A 16,125-nucleotide genomic window follows, 5' to 3' on the forward strand; every position below is an offset into this window, starting at 1 on the left:
CCCCACTCTGAACCTTAGCGTCCAAAAGTTGGGGTACCAGCATGAATTCCTCTAAGCTCAATTACCAGCTTAGAACCTGTAGCGCTGCCACCAACCAGGAATTCCAGTGCCTGGTACACTCTGGTCCCCCCAAAACCTTGCCCGGGGACCCCCAAGACCCAAACCCTCTGGATCTTAACACAAGGAAAGTAAACCCTTTCCCTCACCGTTACCTCTCCCAGGCTTCCCCTCCCTGGGTTACCCTGGAAGATCACTGTGATTCAAACTCCTTGAATCTTAAAACAGAGAGGAAAATGCTCCTTCCCCATCCTTCTCTCTTTCTCTCCCAGATTCTTCCTGAGAGAGAGAGTAATCCTAACACAGAGAGAAATTAGCCTCTCTCTTCCCCTTCCCTCCTTTCTCCCCACCAATTCCCTGGTGAATCCAGGCCCTGTCCCCCGGGGTCTCACACCAGAATAAAAAAAAACAATCAGGTTCTTAAACAAGAAAATCTTTTAATTAAAGAAAGAAAAAACAGTAAAAATTATCTTTGTAAATTTAAAAAAAATGGAATAGGTACAGGGTCTTTCAGCTATAGACACTGGGAACACCCTCCCAGCCTAAGTATACAAGTACAAATTAAAATCTTTTCAGCAGAATACCAATTTGAACTCCTCCCAGCCAAATACACATTTGCAAATAAAGAAAACAACCATAAGCCTAACTCGCCTTATCTACCTAGTACTCACTAGCCTGAACTTATAAGAGCCTGTATTGGAGAGATTGGAGAGAAACCTGGTTGCACGTCTGGTCCCTCTGAGCCCCCAGAGTGAACAACAACTAAACACTAACAGCACACACAAAAACTTCCCTCCCTCAAGATTTGAAAGTATCCTGTCCCCTCACTGGTCCTCTGGTCAGCTGACAGCCAGGCTCACTGTTCTTGTTAACTCTTTCCAGGCAAAGAGATATGAAGCACTTCTGTTCTATTAACTCTTACTTATCTGTTTATGACAGCTCTTTTCCCCGGGACTGGGTGAAATTCAGCCCTGAGCAGAGGACAAGAACCAGGCCCTGCAAAAGAACCAAACTGGGCACATGTTCGCTCCGAAAATGGGTGAGGCTTTTCTTTTCTGCTGGTTGGTTACCAGAGATTCATGTCCTGTCTAGGCCTGACTGGAGTGCAAGTCAGGAGAACCACCGACATGTAAGCTGAGCTCAGGGGGGACTCAGGACTGTCTGCGTTCTCTCCTCTTGAGCACCCAGTGACCGCCAAGGACTAACTAGCATGTAGGATAAAGGAAGCCTTGGTCAAAGATTCAGTGCCCACAGCCCTACAGCGGGGGTGTTAAGAGTTGCCAGACATCCCTGAGGTGTCCCAAAAGTCTTCACACTGGCACACCAGCCACTTCTGAGGTAAAGAACAAACAGTTTAAAGAATTCAGGCTCCTTCTCCATCATAAAGAAGTAAAAATGGTGCCAAGCCCAGTTTTTTTACAACCCTTTGTAGGTTGCTTTGAGCCCATTTTGAGGGTCAGTGGGCTTTATGGGGTGTTGGCCTCGTGCAGGGCCCTCTGCGCCACAGCGCCTTTCACCCATTGTCAAGAGCTCTTCTCTAATATCTGCAAAGGTTCCCTGGGCTGTGTGGCCCCTGCTCCCCCTCCCAGGAGCCTGGCTGATTTTCAGCTGTTGTTTCTGGTCTGAAAGCCATTTTCAGCTCATTTTATGTTATAAAAACTAGCCTGGGAATAGAGTGCAGCCCTCAGCTGAGCACCCTCCACGCTGAGTGAGCTGACAGCCCTGCCACAACCCCCAGACAGCTGCAAAGGGGGTCAGTTTAGAGCAGTCAACTTATCTCCTCCAGACCTTTCCTTCCTTCCTCCCCCATAACCACACCCCAGATGCCTTTGCCTACCCACCAACTGGTTATTGGGGTGGGGGAGGGATGACTTGCCCTGCCGTTCATTGTCAGGAACCAGTGCAGCATTAATGGCATCGGCATTTCCCTTTCTGAAGTGCCCTTACAGCCACTTCCCCTAGCAGCAGGGGTGTGCCCCAGTAGCACTGCCTGACTCAACGTGTTTTCTCCCTCTCAGCCACTGTTAGGGCAGTGGTTCTCCACCAGGGGTACGTGGGGGGTACACAGAGGTCTTCCAGGGGTACATCAACTCCTCTAGATATTTGCCTAGTTTTACAACAGGCTACAGAAAAAGCACTAGCGAAGTCAGTGCAAATGCAGATTTCATACAGGCAATGACTGGTTTATACTGCTCTGTGTACGATATGCTGAAATGTAAGTACAATCTTTGTAGTGCAGCCGATTTATTTTCTCATTACATGGCAAACATGAGAAAGGAAGCCATTTGTCAGTAACCATGTGCTGGGGCACTTTTGTATTGTTATGGCTGATTTTGTAAGCAAGTAGATTTTAAGTAGGGGTGACTTGGGGTACACAAGACAAATCAGCCTCCTGAAAGGGTTACGGTTGTCTGGAAAGGTTGAGGACCATTGTGTTAGGGGAATGCCTGCATGTCTTACATTGCACCCTGCTGATGCAGAAACATGTTTCTCCAGTTGGCAGCAGCTTGGGCCCTTATAGCCCTATCTGTCAGCAGTGAGCCAAGGATCCTGACTTTCATTGGGGTGGGGATCTTCCCCCCAGCTTTAGTGCCTCTCTTTCAGAGACTGAGCCAGCTTCAGGCACGGGAATGGGGTCCCACCCCGTTCTGCTCTCCTCCAGTTCCAGTGAGATACTGATGCTGTGCTATGTGTGTGATAGGTTGGATCACAGAAACCCCCCTGGGAGCTGCCAACTGATGCGCTAAGACTACTTCTGCTCCTGTCTTCCCTGCCAGATCAGGACTTCAGCACCCTGTCTTGCTGAGTCAGACACTCCCGTCTGCTCCAACACAGACCCAGGGTCTGAATTACCTGCCCCAAAGCTGCAGGCAGGGGCGGCTCCAGGCACCAGCACTCCAAGCGCATGCCTGGGCAGCAAGCTGTGGGGGGCGCTCTGCTGGTTGCCACTAGGGTGGTAGGCAGGCTGCCTTCCGTGGCTTGCCTGCAGAGGGTCCACTGGTCCCGCGGCTTCGGTGGACCTCCTGCAGGCATGCCTGCGGAGGGTCCGCTAGTCCCATGGCTTCAGTGGACCTCCCGCAGGCATGCCTGCGGGAGGTCAGCAGAAGCCGCGGGACCAGCAGACCCTCCGTGCTTGGGGTGGCAAAATGTCTAGAGCCGCCCCTGGCTGCAGGTTTGCCTGGAAGCAGCTCACAGAAGTGTGCTTGTCTTTAGCACTCAGATGCCCAACTCCCAATGGAGTCTAAACCCAAATAAATCCCTTTTACCCTGTATAAAGCTTATGCAGGGTAAACTCATAAATTGTTCACCCTCTATAACACTGATAGCGAGAGATGCACAGTTGTTTGCTCCCCCAGGTATTAACACATACTTTGAGTTAATTAATAAGTAAAAAGTGATTTTATTAAATACAGAAAGTAGGATTTAAGTGGTTCCAAGTAATAACAGACAGAGCAAAGTAAGTCATCAAGCAAAATAAAATAAAATGTGCAAATCTACGTCTAATCAAACTGAATACAGATAAGATCCTCACCAGTTCCAGAATTCTCCCTTTTACAGACTTATCTCCTTTTAGCCTGGTCCAGCAATCACTCACACCCCTTTGTTCCAGTTTCTTCCCAGTATCCTGGGTGGGTGGAGAGGCTCCCTCTTTAGCCAACTGAAGGTAAAATGGAGGGGTCTCTCAGGGGTTTAAATTGACTCTCTCTTGTGGGTGGAAACCCCCTGCTCACTCCTATGCAAAGTCTAGCTCCAATCTGGAGTTACCTGGGGAAGTCACACAGAATCATAGAATATCTGGGTTGGAAGGGACCTCAGGAGGTCATCTAGTCCAACCCCCCCTGTTCAAAGCAGGACCAATCCCCTGACAGATGTTGCCCCTTCCTAAAGAAGCTGACCAAATGCCTCACAAAGCTTGCTTGATTTCTAAGTAAGTATACAGCCAATATTCTTAACCTCAAGTACAAAATGATATATGTGTACAAATAGGATGAATAGATCCAGTAGACCATAACTTTTACAGAGATATGTTACATGGCACAGGCAGCACAAAACATATTCCAGTTATGGCATATTCCCATAAAGCATTATGGGGTAAGCGTCACAACATGATCTCAGGCTTTTCTGCAAAGTCAGACACAAGCTTTTCATGGCAGGAGCCTTTAGGCTCTGGGGGAAGGCGAAGGAACTGACTTGGTGAGACACCGTGCAGGCTGGTCCCACTGCAGGCAGCTTTTCAGGGGCCCTGGCAGAAGAGAAGAGAGATCTCTCAGTCTCCCTCCCTGCAGGGGAATAGAGCTGGCTGTGAGCATTGCCAGAGAGCCTGCCTCATGGCCTGTCATGGCACTGAGGAGATCTCTGTGGTTAATGACTTCTTCCCCATGCGTTCGGGTTGGGTTTCTGTGGGGTGCTGGCCTGTGCTGCACAGAGAGGTCAGACTAGATCACTGAGTTGTCCTGTCTGGCCTTATACTCCATGACTAACAGCAGCGTCACCGAATCGCTGTCCCACAGGCACGCCCTCATAGCTCTCCTCGGGACACCAGTGGTCTGTGGGGTGACTTGGCCCTCCAGACAGTTGACACTCACTTCCATTCCCTCATCTTTCAAACCAACAACGTCCCATAAATCAAAAGCAATAAACACAAGAGCTTCTGCCCCACCTGGACTTGTCTTTGGTTCCACTCTCCAGTGTCCACGGCAAACAGAACAAAACTTCTGCCCGCTTCTTCAGCTCAATTCTCTGCAGATGCTTCACCCCCTCCCAGGCCATGCACAGTTCTTCCTTGCTTTTTGTATCGAATGCTGCCTCCGGGAGGCCCAGTTCCCTCAAACCTCTGACCCTCACAGCTTCTTCTCTGGCATTCTTCTCCTTGTCTGCCTCTTCCCATCTAGTGGCCTGGGATGTGGCCTTTTCCAGGGCCTCCTCTCCAGCTTCCCCCTCCCTACAGGGGACCTTCTCCCACTGGCAGCTCCTTATAGGGTATATCGTCCCTGATTAGTACACAGGGCTGGCTGGCTAGCCACCTGCAGTAATACCCTCATTCCAGAGCCATGTCAGTCAGTGTTCCCCTGTCACAGCCCTGCTGGAAGCTATTTCCAAGGCACCTGTTCAGTGCAATCCCCACCAGCCAGACTTCAGTTATGAACCCTTGAGCCCTGCAGGCACCATTTGATGAGCTAGGTCAAAGAAACAACCAACACTGAAATATTGCTCTTGTTACGAAAAGGGGGTTTTGTCAGAGTGCTGACGTGCAGCTTCCTCCTGAGAAACTCTGAGGAGGTGTGAAGTGCAGGCTCACACATACTCTCTGCACCACCTCGCATCGTGCCAACACTTACACCGCAGAGCAGCTCAGATCCAGAGTCGGCACAGACACGGAGGGCGTGGCTGGTGGTGCACTGAGATAGGTTCACCCCTGCTGTGCCCCAAACTCCCTGCATCAGTGGAGGCCACGACACGGGGATTCCTCACCAGGGAAGGGCAGGCTGGGTTCCCATCACTGTCCTCCCTTGGGGATTATGGCAAGGAAAGGCTGTTTTTCCTCTCTCCAAGGGGATGTAGCAGCTGCACTAGTACTGCAGTGAATCAGTCCCTCACCAGGCTTTCCCCATCATTAGCTGGCTGCATGTACTCCAGGAGAGGGGAGCAGGCCCGTTATACCACTGACTGCGCAGATGTTCCATCCCAGGACCAGCTGGGAGGTTACATTTTTCCCACTCTCCACTTTCCAAATACGGAATCACTTCAGCTTCACATGCACTGAATCCTGTAAACGCTTCTTGCTCCAGAAAATGGCAGAATTTGTTCTCCCAGTGTTACCCAGCATGACTCGGCCCTTGCAAGCATACCAGCCCGAAGACAGGATCCTAAGAACTGTGTTGTGCAATGTCTGCTGTGAGTTAAGGCTTGAGTGCCTAGGTTGCATCAGTTACAACTCCAGCACATGGGGTTCTCCTCAGACATATCCTAGGGGCATTGCTGAGTTTCCATGTTTGATTGGGAGATTTCAACGTACAATTAACAAGTCTGCTCTTCTCTTACTGCCATAAGGGCCAAGACCTTGAAATCAATGGAAGTTAGGAGCCTAAATACCTTTGAAGATCTGGGCTTAATGGTTCTGTGCCTTTTGGTAGCCACACTGCAGCATTTTGATATGAAACCTCCTGGCGTGTAACACGGAAGGGAAAGCTGGTATCATTTCTCCTTTTGCTTAGTTGTGCAATATTGGAAATGTTCCTATTAACGCCTTGCTGACAATACACAGTGCCTCGTTCTAGCATAGCTAGTTATGGGGCACCCCGTGCTGCAGGGCCTCAGAATCTTTACTGCGTTGTTCCCCATAACACCCTTGTGAGGCAGAGCATTAGCCCCACTCTGCTGAGGGGAACAGAGGCCAGTGACTTGCCCCTGGTCAGACAGGAAGCCTGTGGCAAAGAATTGACCCTGGGTCACTGAAGTCCCACACCAGACCTTCCTTCCTGAAGTTAGCCAGTGGGCCACTCCCTTAGGGGCAGGCGCTCGTCTCTGCCTCACTAAACAGCTTTCCACTGTAAGCCCAGGTTTGCCATTGCGGCCAAAGCCAAGGGGAAGGTTCCTTTTGACCTCAGAAGTCTTACTGGAAAGGAACTGAGCAAGGTGGTTTTGACTCTCTGGCCAGGGGGTGAGGGCTGTCAGTCACACTCTGGAAATTCTTGCAGTGCTTTTTTTGCCACCTCATCTCTACAACAGCTTATCCTAAAGATTTTCCCCTGGTGTGATTACTGAGGGCTTGCTGAGGCCTCGGGCTTTCACAAACCTGCTTCAGGGTTTGGGGCACTTCCCATTCCCCGCTGACCTAGGAACAACGGGCCCTAGTGGTCTTCAGAGGCCTGGCAGCCCTGGGGAGCTCAGCTGTGTGGTGGGTATAGCTACGGAGCTGCCAGGGTTGCGTTCTGTATAGGGCCCCTTTAAGTGGGCTCTCCCAAGCCAGCTGTCAATCTGAGCTGCAGTCAGGGGCAGCCACACACCGGGCTCTTCCCCAACCCTCAGCTTGTTCTTTCTCACTGGTTTCCCCTGAAGTAACTTGAGAGCAGGCGGCTGCTCTGTGGGTATGAAAAGCACAGCGCTGTCAGGATGCAGGAGAGAGCTGCATTAGCCAGCAGCCGGAGCAGAGAGCTGGAAGCCAGTAATGGCTGCGTTCTGTTCCCAGGCTCTTCCAGTTTGACTCAGCTTCTTACCTGATGAACTTACCCTCACAGCCTCTCCCCATAAGCTATCCTTAACCCCAGTCTACCAAGGGGCCAGTCCAGGCTCCAGGAGGTGTGAGGGATAGCTCAGTGGTTTGAGCATTGGCCTGCTACCCCCAGGGTTGTGAGCCCAATCATTGAGGGGGCCATTGGGGGATTGGTCCTGCTTTCAGCAGCGTGTTGGACTAGATTATCTCCTGAGGTCCCTTCCAACCCTAATGATCTATGAGGGGAGGTGACTCGTCTACAGGCACATCACACCGTATGTTGGGGGCAGAGCCAGGTTTTTCCTTCTTCCAGTCCATTAACCTAGATCACTACACTGCGGTACCCTGCCCTTCCATGCAAGTTACTGACCCTTTCCGGGTCCAGCCTGGACAATAATGCTCAGCCATATACTGCCTAGTGGGCTAGTCAGAGCAATAATTTCTGCCTAGTGCAAGGAACAAAGAAGCGGGTCACACAGCGAGGCTGGGGGGCATCCTCCTGGAAAGCAGCAGCTCTGAGAAGGGTGTGGGGTTCCTAATGAAGAACTGACTGCACACAAGCCATGGAGAAAATGGCTACCCTAACAGTAACAATGAGGAGGCTGGTGGCACCTTAAAGACTAAGAGATTTATTTGGGCATAAGCTTTCGTGGGTAAAAAACCCACTTCTTCAGATGCAGGTTTTTTACCCAAGGAAGCTTAAGCCCAAATAAATCTGTTAGTCTTTAAGGTGCCACCGGACTCCTTGTTGTTTTTGTGGATAAAGACTAACACGGCTGCCCCTTGATACCCTAACAATACTTGCATAGATTGTGGTACCAATAAAACCTCACTAAATTTAAATGAATTGAACTGATCTGAAGTGATCTTTTGATGTATTAACAGTGGACTAGCAAGTAGGAGCAGGGATTTGGTATTGCCTCTGTATTTGGCACTGGTGTGATGGCTACTGGCGTCCTCGTATCAGGAAGGGTATTGAATAGTTGGACACGGTTTAGAAGAGAGACTCTCACAAGATCGGGGGATGGAAAACCTGTTTTTATGGTGAGAGAATAAAGGAGCGCAATCTTCTGAGCATATCTGAGAGAAGGTGAAGAGGTGACTTGACTAGTATCTGCAGGTACCTCCACAGAGCAAAGCTGTCTGATACCAGAGGGCTCTTTAGTCTGGGAGACAAAGGCAGAATGAGGGGCTTTGGCTGGAAATTAAACTCAGACAAATTCAAACTGGAATAAAAAGAAAAGTTTTAGCAGTGAGGGGAATTAACCATTTGAACAGTGCCACGAGATTTGTGATGGATTTTCACCACCTGGCTTCTTTAAATTGAGATTAGATATCTTTCTAAAAAATGCGTTTTACCTCCACAATAATTTATTGGCAAATCACTGGGTGACATTCTCTGGCTGGTAGTTATACAGGAAATCAGATTAGATGATCACAATCTAGTGATCAAGGACTCTGAACATGGTTTTCAAAGTAGAAGATGCTCTCAGAAATGTTATGTATTGTACTGGTATGCAGAGTAAAAGAAACTGGAATAAAAATAGAGATGAAACAAACAAAACCAAGTGCCTTCATGACTAGGCAGGATATGACTGCAATGGCAAAAACCATGACAGCTAGGCTCTTCTCACATGTGTTTGCACCTCAGTACGATTCCTCTGCAAATGTTTCCAAATTTGGCTCTGAGTCTGTCCTGGGGAGCAGAAGGTGGGTTATGGGATTTTGACTACTATGAAGTGGGGCAAAACAAAGCTGATTGTAAAATAAAGGCTATTTATTTGACCTGCATTCCCATGACATACGCAACACTGACTCCAGTTTGTTTGCCCCAATGGAAATGACCTGCCATAATCCTACCCCTGTGTTGTGTAGCTCTCCTCCCATTGCTCCTCTTGTCTCCCTGGGCCATGTGATCATGGGCGGCGAGTATTGTAGGCAGGGGTCAGCTGTGCCTTCACAAACACCCTAGCTTGACGCCGCCCATGCTCCGGCCCCAGGCCAGGCCCCCGCTGCGTTCCAGCGCTCTGCCTTGGCTGGCCCAGGCTGGCCTGCCTCCTGCAAGGAGTCAGGGTGGCTGGTGCTGGCGCATTGCTGCTCAGAGCACAGGGCTGGCCACGCCACCCAGAGCCAGGAGTGCTGCAGCACACCAGGGGAGGCCGCGCCGCCCAAAGCCCCCTGGCCACTCGGCGCTGGAGCCGTGGCCCGCAGTGGGGGTGCTATGGGCTCCTGCGGGAGATGGGGGACCTTGGGAGGGAGGGGCCAGGGGCTGGCCTTCCCCGATGGCCAAGTCACCAGCCGCCCATCATGTGATGTTGTACCTGCCCTAGACTGTGAGCTCCTCAGGGCCATGGCATTTGTCTGTAAAGGGCCCGACACATCTTTGGTTCTGTATTAACAACAACTGTTAGCAGTGTCACTGGGTGTCGCATGGAGGAGCAAAGACAGCAAACAGCAGGTGACCCATCTCCTTGCCTAGCTCTGTTACCTTCCATCGCCTGGGCAGGCCCGAGCCCACAACGCAAAGGAGCCCTGGCTTAGCAGATGGCTGCCCTAGTACCAGCCGGGCAGCACTTCCGAGATAGTTACATGCGTCCTGGAGCCTCTCTTCAAACAAATGAACAAAGCAAGCAGAGGGCATTCCCAGACAGCCAGGCAGAAAGCAGGAGTAAAGCCTGCAGCTACCTATCAGCACACTACAGCCAGACTGGGGCCTCTCCCTGCGTGGGGGGCTGCGTGTGCTCCTCCTTGGCCCCTGCTGGGGCTGAGCAGAACCTCGCTGGGGATCCACACGTTGAAGGTGACATTGACCCTGTCATTGTTCAGAGCACGAAACTGCAGTCTGATCCCGGGGCAGCCTGTTGACTGTAATGCCACATCCTGTCCGGCTCTCTGATGATCTGGGGTTGGCTCCCAGCTGCACTAGGGTTCATTACTGAGTGTGTTGGCTTTGTTAATATCTGCATCTGGGTTTGTAACGAACACAAGGGCAAGCCCAGAGAGAGGGCACGCTGAAATGCTAGACAGTATTCAGACACATTGCCCTGTACAGACAGGAAGAATCAGCATTTGCAAATACTCCAGCGGAAACTAAAACCGAGAGTCCAGACAATTGGCATATTTCTCCTTTTAGCTTCCAGGCATAGCTAGAGTTAGAACGCACAGAAATCAGATCAGAGCTCACCAGCCCAGTCTGTCATAGATTGTTACTACCAGGAGCAATCACAAAGCATGCTGCAGACCATCAGCTCCAGCATGTAACCAACCTCCTGGCAAACCCCTGTAATCTTGGCCATTTTCTGAGTGACAGATGTGTTTCCCTGGCCTAACATACACTAGGCACTGTTCTGTCCGTGTGCACAGATTGAGGCTCCCATCCCCCACTGCCTTGTTCCTGGGCAGCCATGTGCACCAACGCAGACTGAGTGCCAAGCGGGGGTTATCAGACCAGAACGGTGGCATTTTACATCCACCCTGCCCTGCTTTACACCCCCAGGGACAGAGCAATAGTGCTGGGCCCCAAATCCTGCCTATCAATCGCCAACAATCCCATGCCTGTCTCCCCCTCTGAAACCGAGCACATTCAAAGCCAGAGCTTGACTTCAGAAAGGGGCTATCCCCATCCCGACGGCAGTGGACAATAAGGCTCTGAGCTTTCTGTCTCCTTGGCACACCCGTGGGACGCAGGGCAGTGCTATAGCTCCCCCAGCACGGGTGGGGACAGGAGGCCCAGAAAGCAGGACACCTGAAGCAGAGCAGGGAACTGAACTTTGGCTCCCCCAACAGACTGTTCCGAACTGTCTGGAACACACATCAGGAGACAGCGGATCCTTCCTGGAAAGAGTGTAGTATAACCCAAGCAATATGCTACTATACAGCAAGCAATGCAATGGGAAAATCCAGCCGGGCAGAGCAGCTCACCCTGCAAAGGAATGGAAGCACCAGGAAAGAACTGTTTTTACCATACATCAAGTCTTCTCCTTGGCTCCCGCCCAGCTGCTTGCAGGCTGTTGTGAAATCAGTTGTTGGGTGTGAAGTTCCGCAGTGAGGAGTAATCACTTGCTGGTGATCTTTGCAACATGCTCTGCTGCTTTTTTCTTCCTACTGCTGCTATATAGGCAGCCTGTGTGGGACAGGGAGGAAGTGAAGGGTTGGGTGTGGGTGGGGCTGGAGGTTTTCTGAAAGTACCAAATAGCTGCGTTTGAATGCCTCCAGCTCTGAGTCTGGTAGCTTCGGGGGGCGGGGGGGAGTAGCAGTCAGTTGCTTGGCCTGGGGCTCAGTTCTGCCCCTTGGGAAGTTTCACCAAACTTAACATGCCTCTCAGGGCTGTATCACCTGGTGCTGGCAGGGAAGGGCCTCCATCTCCCCCCGAGACACTGCTTCACACTGGCAGCTCCTCGGGGCAGCACGTGCATCCCTTGGCGACTGTATGTTTAGCTCGTACCTGGTCGTACCCAGTAATTGCAGGGGTAATGAACTGGTGCAGGGCACCCTCTGCAGTGCCCTCCCCAACCAGGCCCAGCATAGGAGTAAGTGTGCTCATGAATCCACCTCTGCACTGGCAGATGAGCCCAGAGACAGGAGGCACATTAGAACTGCCGCTTCCCCCCAGAATCCCAGAGCCTGCAGGCAGGACCAGGAAACCCTTCCACAGGGAAAGGGATCACGTGGAAATGTAACACCCGTTTTAGTACACGACCTGATCATATCACACTGGGCGCTGCCCTGGTTCCCAGCTGAGGCCGGAGAGGCTGGGTTTCACTTGTAAAGCTCTCCTTGATCCAGGTCCCAGGCACCGAGAGACCTTGGCCACGAGGGCTGTGCTGACAGCCCATCGGTGGGTGGGAACTGGCAGCAGGGCCAAGCAGGGTCACGGGGAGGAAGCTGACACCTCTCCAATGCTGGGGCTGTGTGGACAGGCTGAGCCCCTGGGGCCGGCTGAGATAGTGCTGGGGGCTTCCCTAACTTTTGCCCTGTGGGCCTTGCAGCATCTCGAACAGTCAGGGATTGGGAGTGCCTTGGCCACGCCTCCTCTTACCGCTGGGCCGGCCCTGACATGCCCCCACCACATCCCCCGCTCTGGGGCTTGTGGTGCCCTTGGCAACTTCCAGAGGGGCTCCTACTCTGGGCACATTGCCAGGTGCCTTCCCCCCTTTGTATTGGCTAGGCTGGGGCACTCACAAAGCCTGGTGAAGGCTCCCTGGCTTTGAAATGTACCTTCACCCTCCCTTTCTAAGTCAACAAGAGCCAGGGGGTAGCCATGTGTAGGGCAGGCTGTGAGGCAGATGTTTCCCCAGGCTCTTCCTGGGGTGGAGAGGGGGAGGAGTGGGCTGAAGGCCTAGGGGGATGCGGAAGGCTGGGTTGAGAAGGGAGAGGCCCGTGGACAATGAAGTTGACAGCCTCCCAAAAGCTGGAGATGTGTGCAGTTATCGGTGTAAATACCTTACAGTTACTCCACTTGCAAAGCACCCAGAGCGATGGGAACAAATGCTGGGCACTGCATGGAGCAAAGTGGCACAAAATGTCCTGCTATCTGGTAGTCCTGGGGGGAGATAGGAGCCTGGGCAGCATGCGGGAAGAACCCGGCACTGTGTGCGATGAGATGGGAGACCCGAGACCCGAGCAGGGAGAGAAAAGCCTGCCTCCTGTGTCTCCCCAACAGGACGGAGCTAGAGGCACGGCCTGAGGGACAGACAGAGAAGACTTCTGTGCTTTCTGCAATGAGGAAGGAGATTACCACAAAGTCAGACTTGAAACAAAATATTGCTAGATCACCATGAGAAAATCTCTGATGCAGCCAGGCCGAGGCCACCATGATACCAAAGAATTCTCTGCAGCATGGAAAGCCACAGTTCTCGGAGTTAAACCTGGCAGATGTCGCCATACTATTTATCCAGCACCAATCATGTGCTTGGACAAATGTGGGTGCATAAAAGCATTGGCTTTCCACCTGGCCCTGGGAGGCACCAGAGGTGTCCTTAAAGGCAGCTAGGGAAACGCCTGCCTTCCCTTACCCCTTAGGTTACTGAACAGCATGAGCTGTGGATACCATAGCCTAACCCCTGCATTGCTCAGTGCTAAAAATGCATCACACTGAGTTAAATGATCATTTCTAGTCATTGTGACAGGAAAATATGAGTTTGGAATCAAGTTGCCATCAATTGCAGCCCCGTATCTCCCGGAGAAGCACCTCACCCTCCACATGCTCAATTTATTGCCCACAAACTCTGCTGTGGGTAGTGGAGAGGAACAAGCCTCTAGTGACAATTAATATAGCACCAGGGGCACTGTTCTGGAATTTGGTGCACTCTCTCCATTCATCCATTTGTCTGGAGGCGGTAGGTGGATGAGGGGCTGGAGCAAACTATTAATATTTGGAAGGCCTCCTGCCAGAAGTGTTATATGAATTGTGGGCCACGATGCGCTCTGGAAGACTATTAAGATGAATGACATGGTCCACCCAGAAATGGGCAGTTTCCTCAGAGGGGGGAAGGCTGGTGCAGGGAACAAAGTGGGTCATTTTGGAGAAGTGGTTTAGTGTGGTCAGGACTATCATAAATCCGTTGGATTTGGAGAGTTCCTCTATGAAATTGAGGCTGACGACTGCCCCGGGGCTGGATGGTACCTCAAAGGGCTGCAGAAGTTCAAAGGGTTTGTCATGTGGTGCCCTGCATGGGCACAGGTGTTATGGGGGGCAATATAGGTCTGTATTGTGGCTCGCATGCAGGGCAAGCTGCTGAATCTTGGTATAGCTGAAATGCCCGGCCGGGGGGAGCTGTGACAGGCTTGCAGAGCTTCGACTGTTGGAAGCCTGGGGAGACATAAATACGTTCTTTCACACAGAACAGGGGTTCTCAAACTGGGGGCGCATTGTGAGGTTATTACAAGGGGGGTCGTGAGCCGTCAGCCTCCACCCTGAACCCCGCTTTGCCTCCACCATTTAAAATAGTGTTAAATATAAAGAAGTGTTTTTAATGTATAAGCGGGGTCGCACTCAGAGGCTTGCTGTGTGAAAGGGGTCACTGGGACCAAAGTTTGAGAACCACTGAAATAGAATATCCCATCATGGATATTGGAGGCCTCCTTGTTTAGCACTTCCTGTTTGTCGCGGGGACTCCTTGGGTTACGACCAACCAGACTGAGGCAAAAAGGTCTTTATGAGGTGTCCTACCGAGAGAATTCCAGCTGCTCGAAGCTTCAGGGCTTGGGCCTTTAGAGCCAGCAAGGTCTGGCACAGTGTGTGGCCTTTTTTTTTTAGTTCTTGGACAAGAGGACATAACAAAATCGAAGGGTGAGAAGAACCAAGCCCATTGAAGCTGCCACTGATTAAAGGCCTTGATACTGCCCAGATCGGTCTTATGGTCTGTATACTCCCGGACCAAGTGCCAGGCCCCCTCAAGATAGTGGCACCATTCCTCGAGGGTGACCTTAATCACTGGGAGCTCGTTGTCCAGGATTTCATAGTTTTGTTCTCTGGGGGTAAGTCTCCTGGAGAAGAAAGGCACATGAAAACAACACCTGGTTGGGGGCTTGGGAAAGCACTATCCCCATAATCATGTTGGATGCATCTGCTTCAGCGGTGAAGGCTAGTGTGGGATCCCAGTGCACCAGTCCAGGGCAGAAGTGAATGCAAGTTTTAGCCAAAAGCTTGTTGAGCCTTGGAAGGTCAGTGGAACTTGATGTTCTTGCAGAGCAGAAAGGTGAGGGGGGAGATTATTTCCAAGAGCCTTGGAATGAACTGATGATAGAAGTCAGTGAATCCCAGGAAATGCTGCAGGTCCTGAATGTTCCAAAGTGCCGCCCAAAAGAGGACTATCTTCACCTTATGTGGATCCATTTTGACACCCTCTGAGGACATGAGAAACCCCCAAACTCTACAGAGGACTCGTGAAAGACACACTTTTCCAGCTTGGTCAAAAGGTCATGCTGGCATAGCCTTTGAGGACAGTACAGACAGGCATGGTGTGCTACTCTGTGTCATCAGTGAAAACAGGTAAGCCATCCAGATATATCACTACGTACTGGTCCAACATGTCCCAAAACACATCACTGCTGGAATGTGGTGGGTGCATTTGTCAAACCAAATGGCATTGTGAGACAGTCCAAGAGGCTGTACCTGAAAAGCAGTTTTCCACTCATTCCCCACTCTGATGTGTACCAGGTTGTAAACTTCCCAGAGGTCCAGCATTGTGTGCACCTTGGCAGCCCCCACACAGTCCAGCAGCTTAGGGATGAGTGGCATTGGATAACGATTCCTGATCATGATTTGTTTCAGAGCCCAGCAATCCAAATGTACTTGCTGGCTTCCATCCTTCTTCATGAAAAGTTCTGGTGCCCAGAGGAAAAGGCAGATTTGCAAATAAACCTTGTCATCAGGTTTTCTTTAAGGTAAGCCCACAGGATGGGTAGCCTGGGCTCCAACATGTCTCCCCTCCTGGTCAATATGTATATGGGGCTGCTGGAAGGGTTAATGAGGATGACTGCAGTGTTTCAGCATGCTCATGACACCCAGCTCTACACCTCCGTTGTACCTGACTCACCCAGTGCTCCTACATGTCTGGCCCAGTGTCTGGGGAAGACTGGGCCCCGGATGAGAGATGGCTGGCTGAGGCTCTATCTGGAGGAGACTGAGTTGATGCTGGTGGGCCTGGGAAGCAACCAGATGACATGGTGAACCTGATTTCTTCCCCTCTGGCTGAGGGTGTGTGCCCACTATTTGTAATGCCTATGCACAATCTGGAGCTACTGTTGGAACTCCAGCTGCTCTTAGACAGCCCAGAAACGTCAGTGGGTGCAGAATGCTTCGCCCTCTTATTAAGCAGCGTTTCATGGTGGCACTTGTTAGCCATCACGTG

General features: G+C 51.3%; 1 protein-coding gene across 3 annotated transcripts in view; it reads right to left on the minus strand.

The window, feature by feature from the left end:
* Positions 1-11,379, minus strand: part of ITGB2 (integrin subunit beta 2) — a 52,949-nt gene extending 41,570 nt beyond the window's left edge. Inside the window, exon 1 of one of the 3 annotated variants that reach the window (XM_030579783.1) lies at positions 11,238-11,379. Coding sequence is in view for 2 of the 3 variants with exons in the window: in XM_030579780.1 (XP_030435640.1) it covers positions 11,192-11,239 (48 nt within the window). In the remaining variant the exon portion in view is untranslated. Of the gene's footprint in view, positions 1-11,191 lie in introns of all 3 variants that reach the window. The other 2 variants (XM_030579781.1, XM_030579780.1) reach the window with 2 other exon arrangements.
* Between the last annotated feature and the right edge of the window lie 4,746 nt (positions 11,380-16,125).

Source organism: Gopherus evgoodei, chromosome 11, assembly GCF_007399415.2.
Source record: "Gopherus evgoodei ecotype Sinaloan lineage chromosome 11, rGopEvg1_v1.p, whole genome shotgun sequence".
In the NCBI taxonomy this organism is placed as follows: domain Eukaryota; kingdom Metazoa; phylum Chordata; order Testudines; family Testudinidae; genus Gopherus; species Gopherus evgoodei.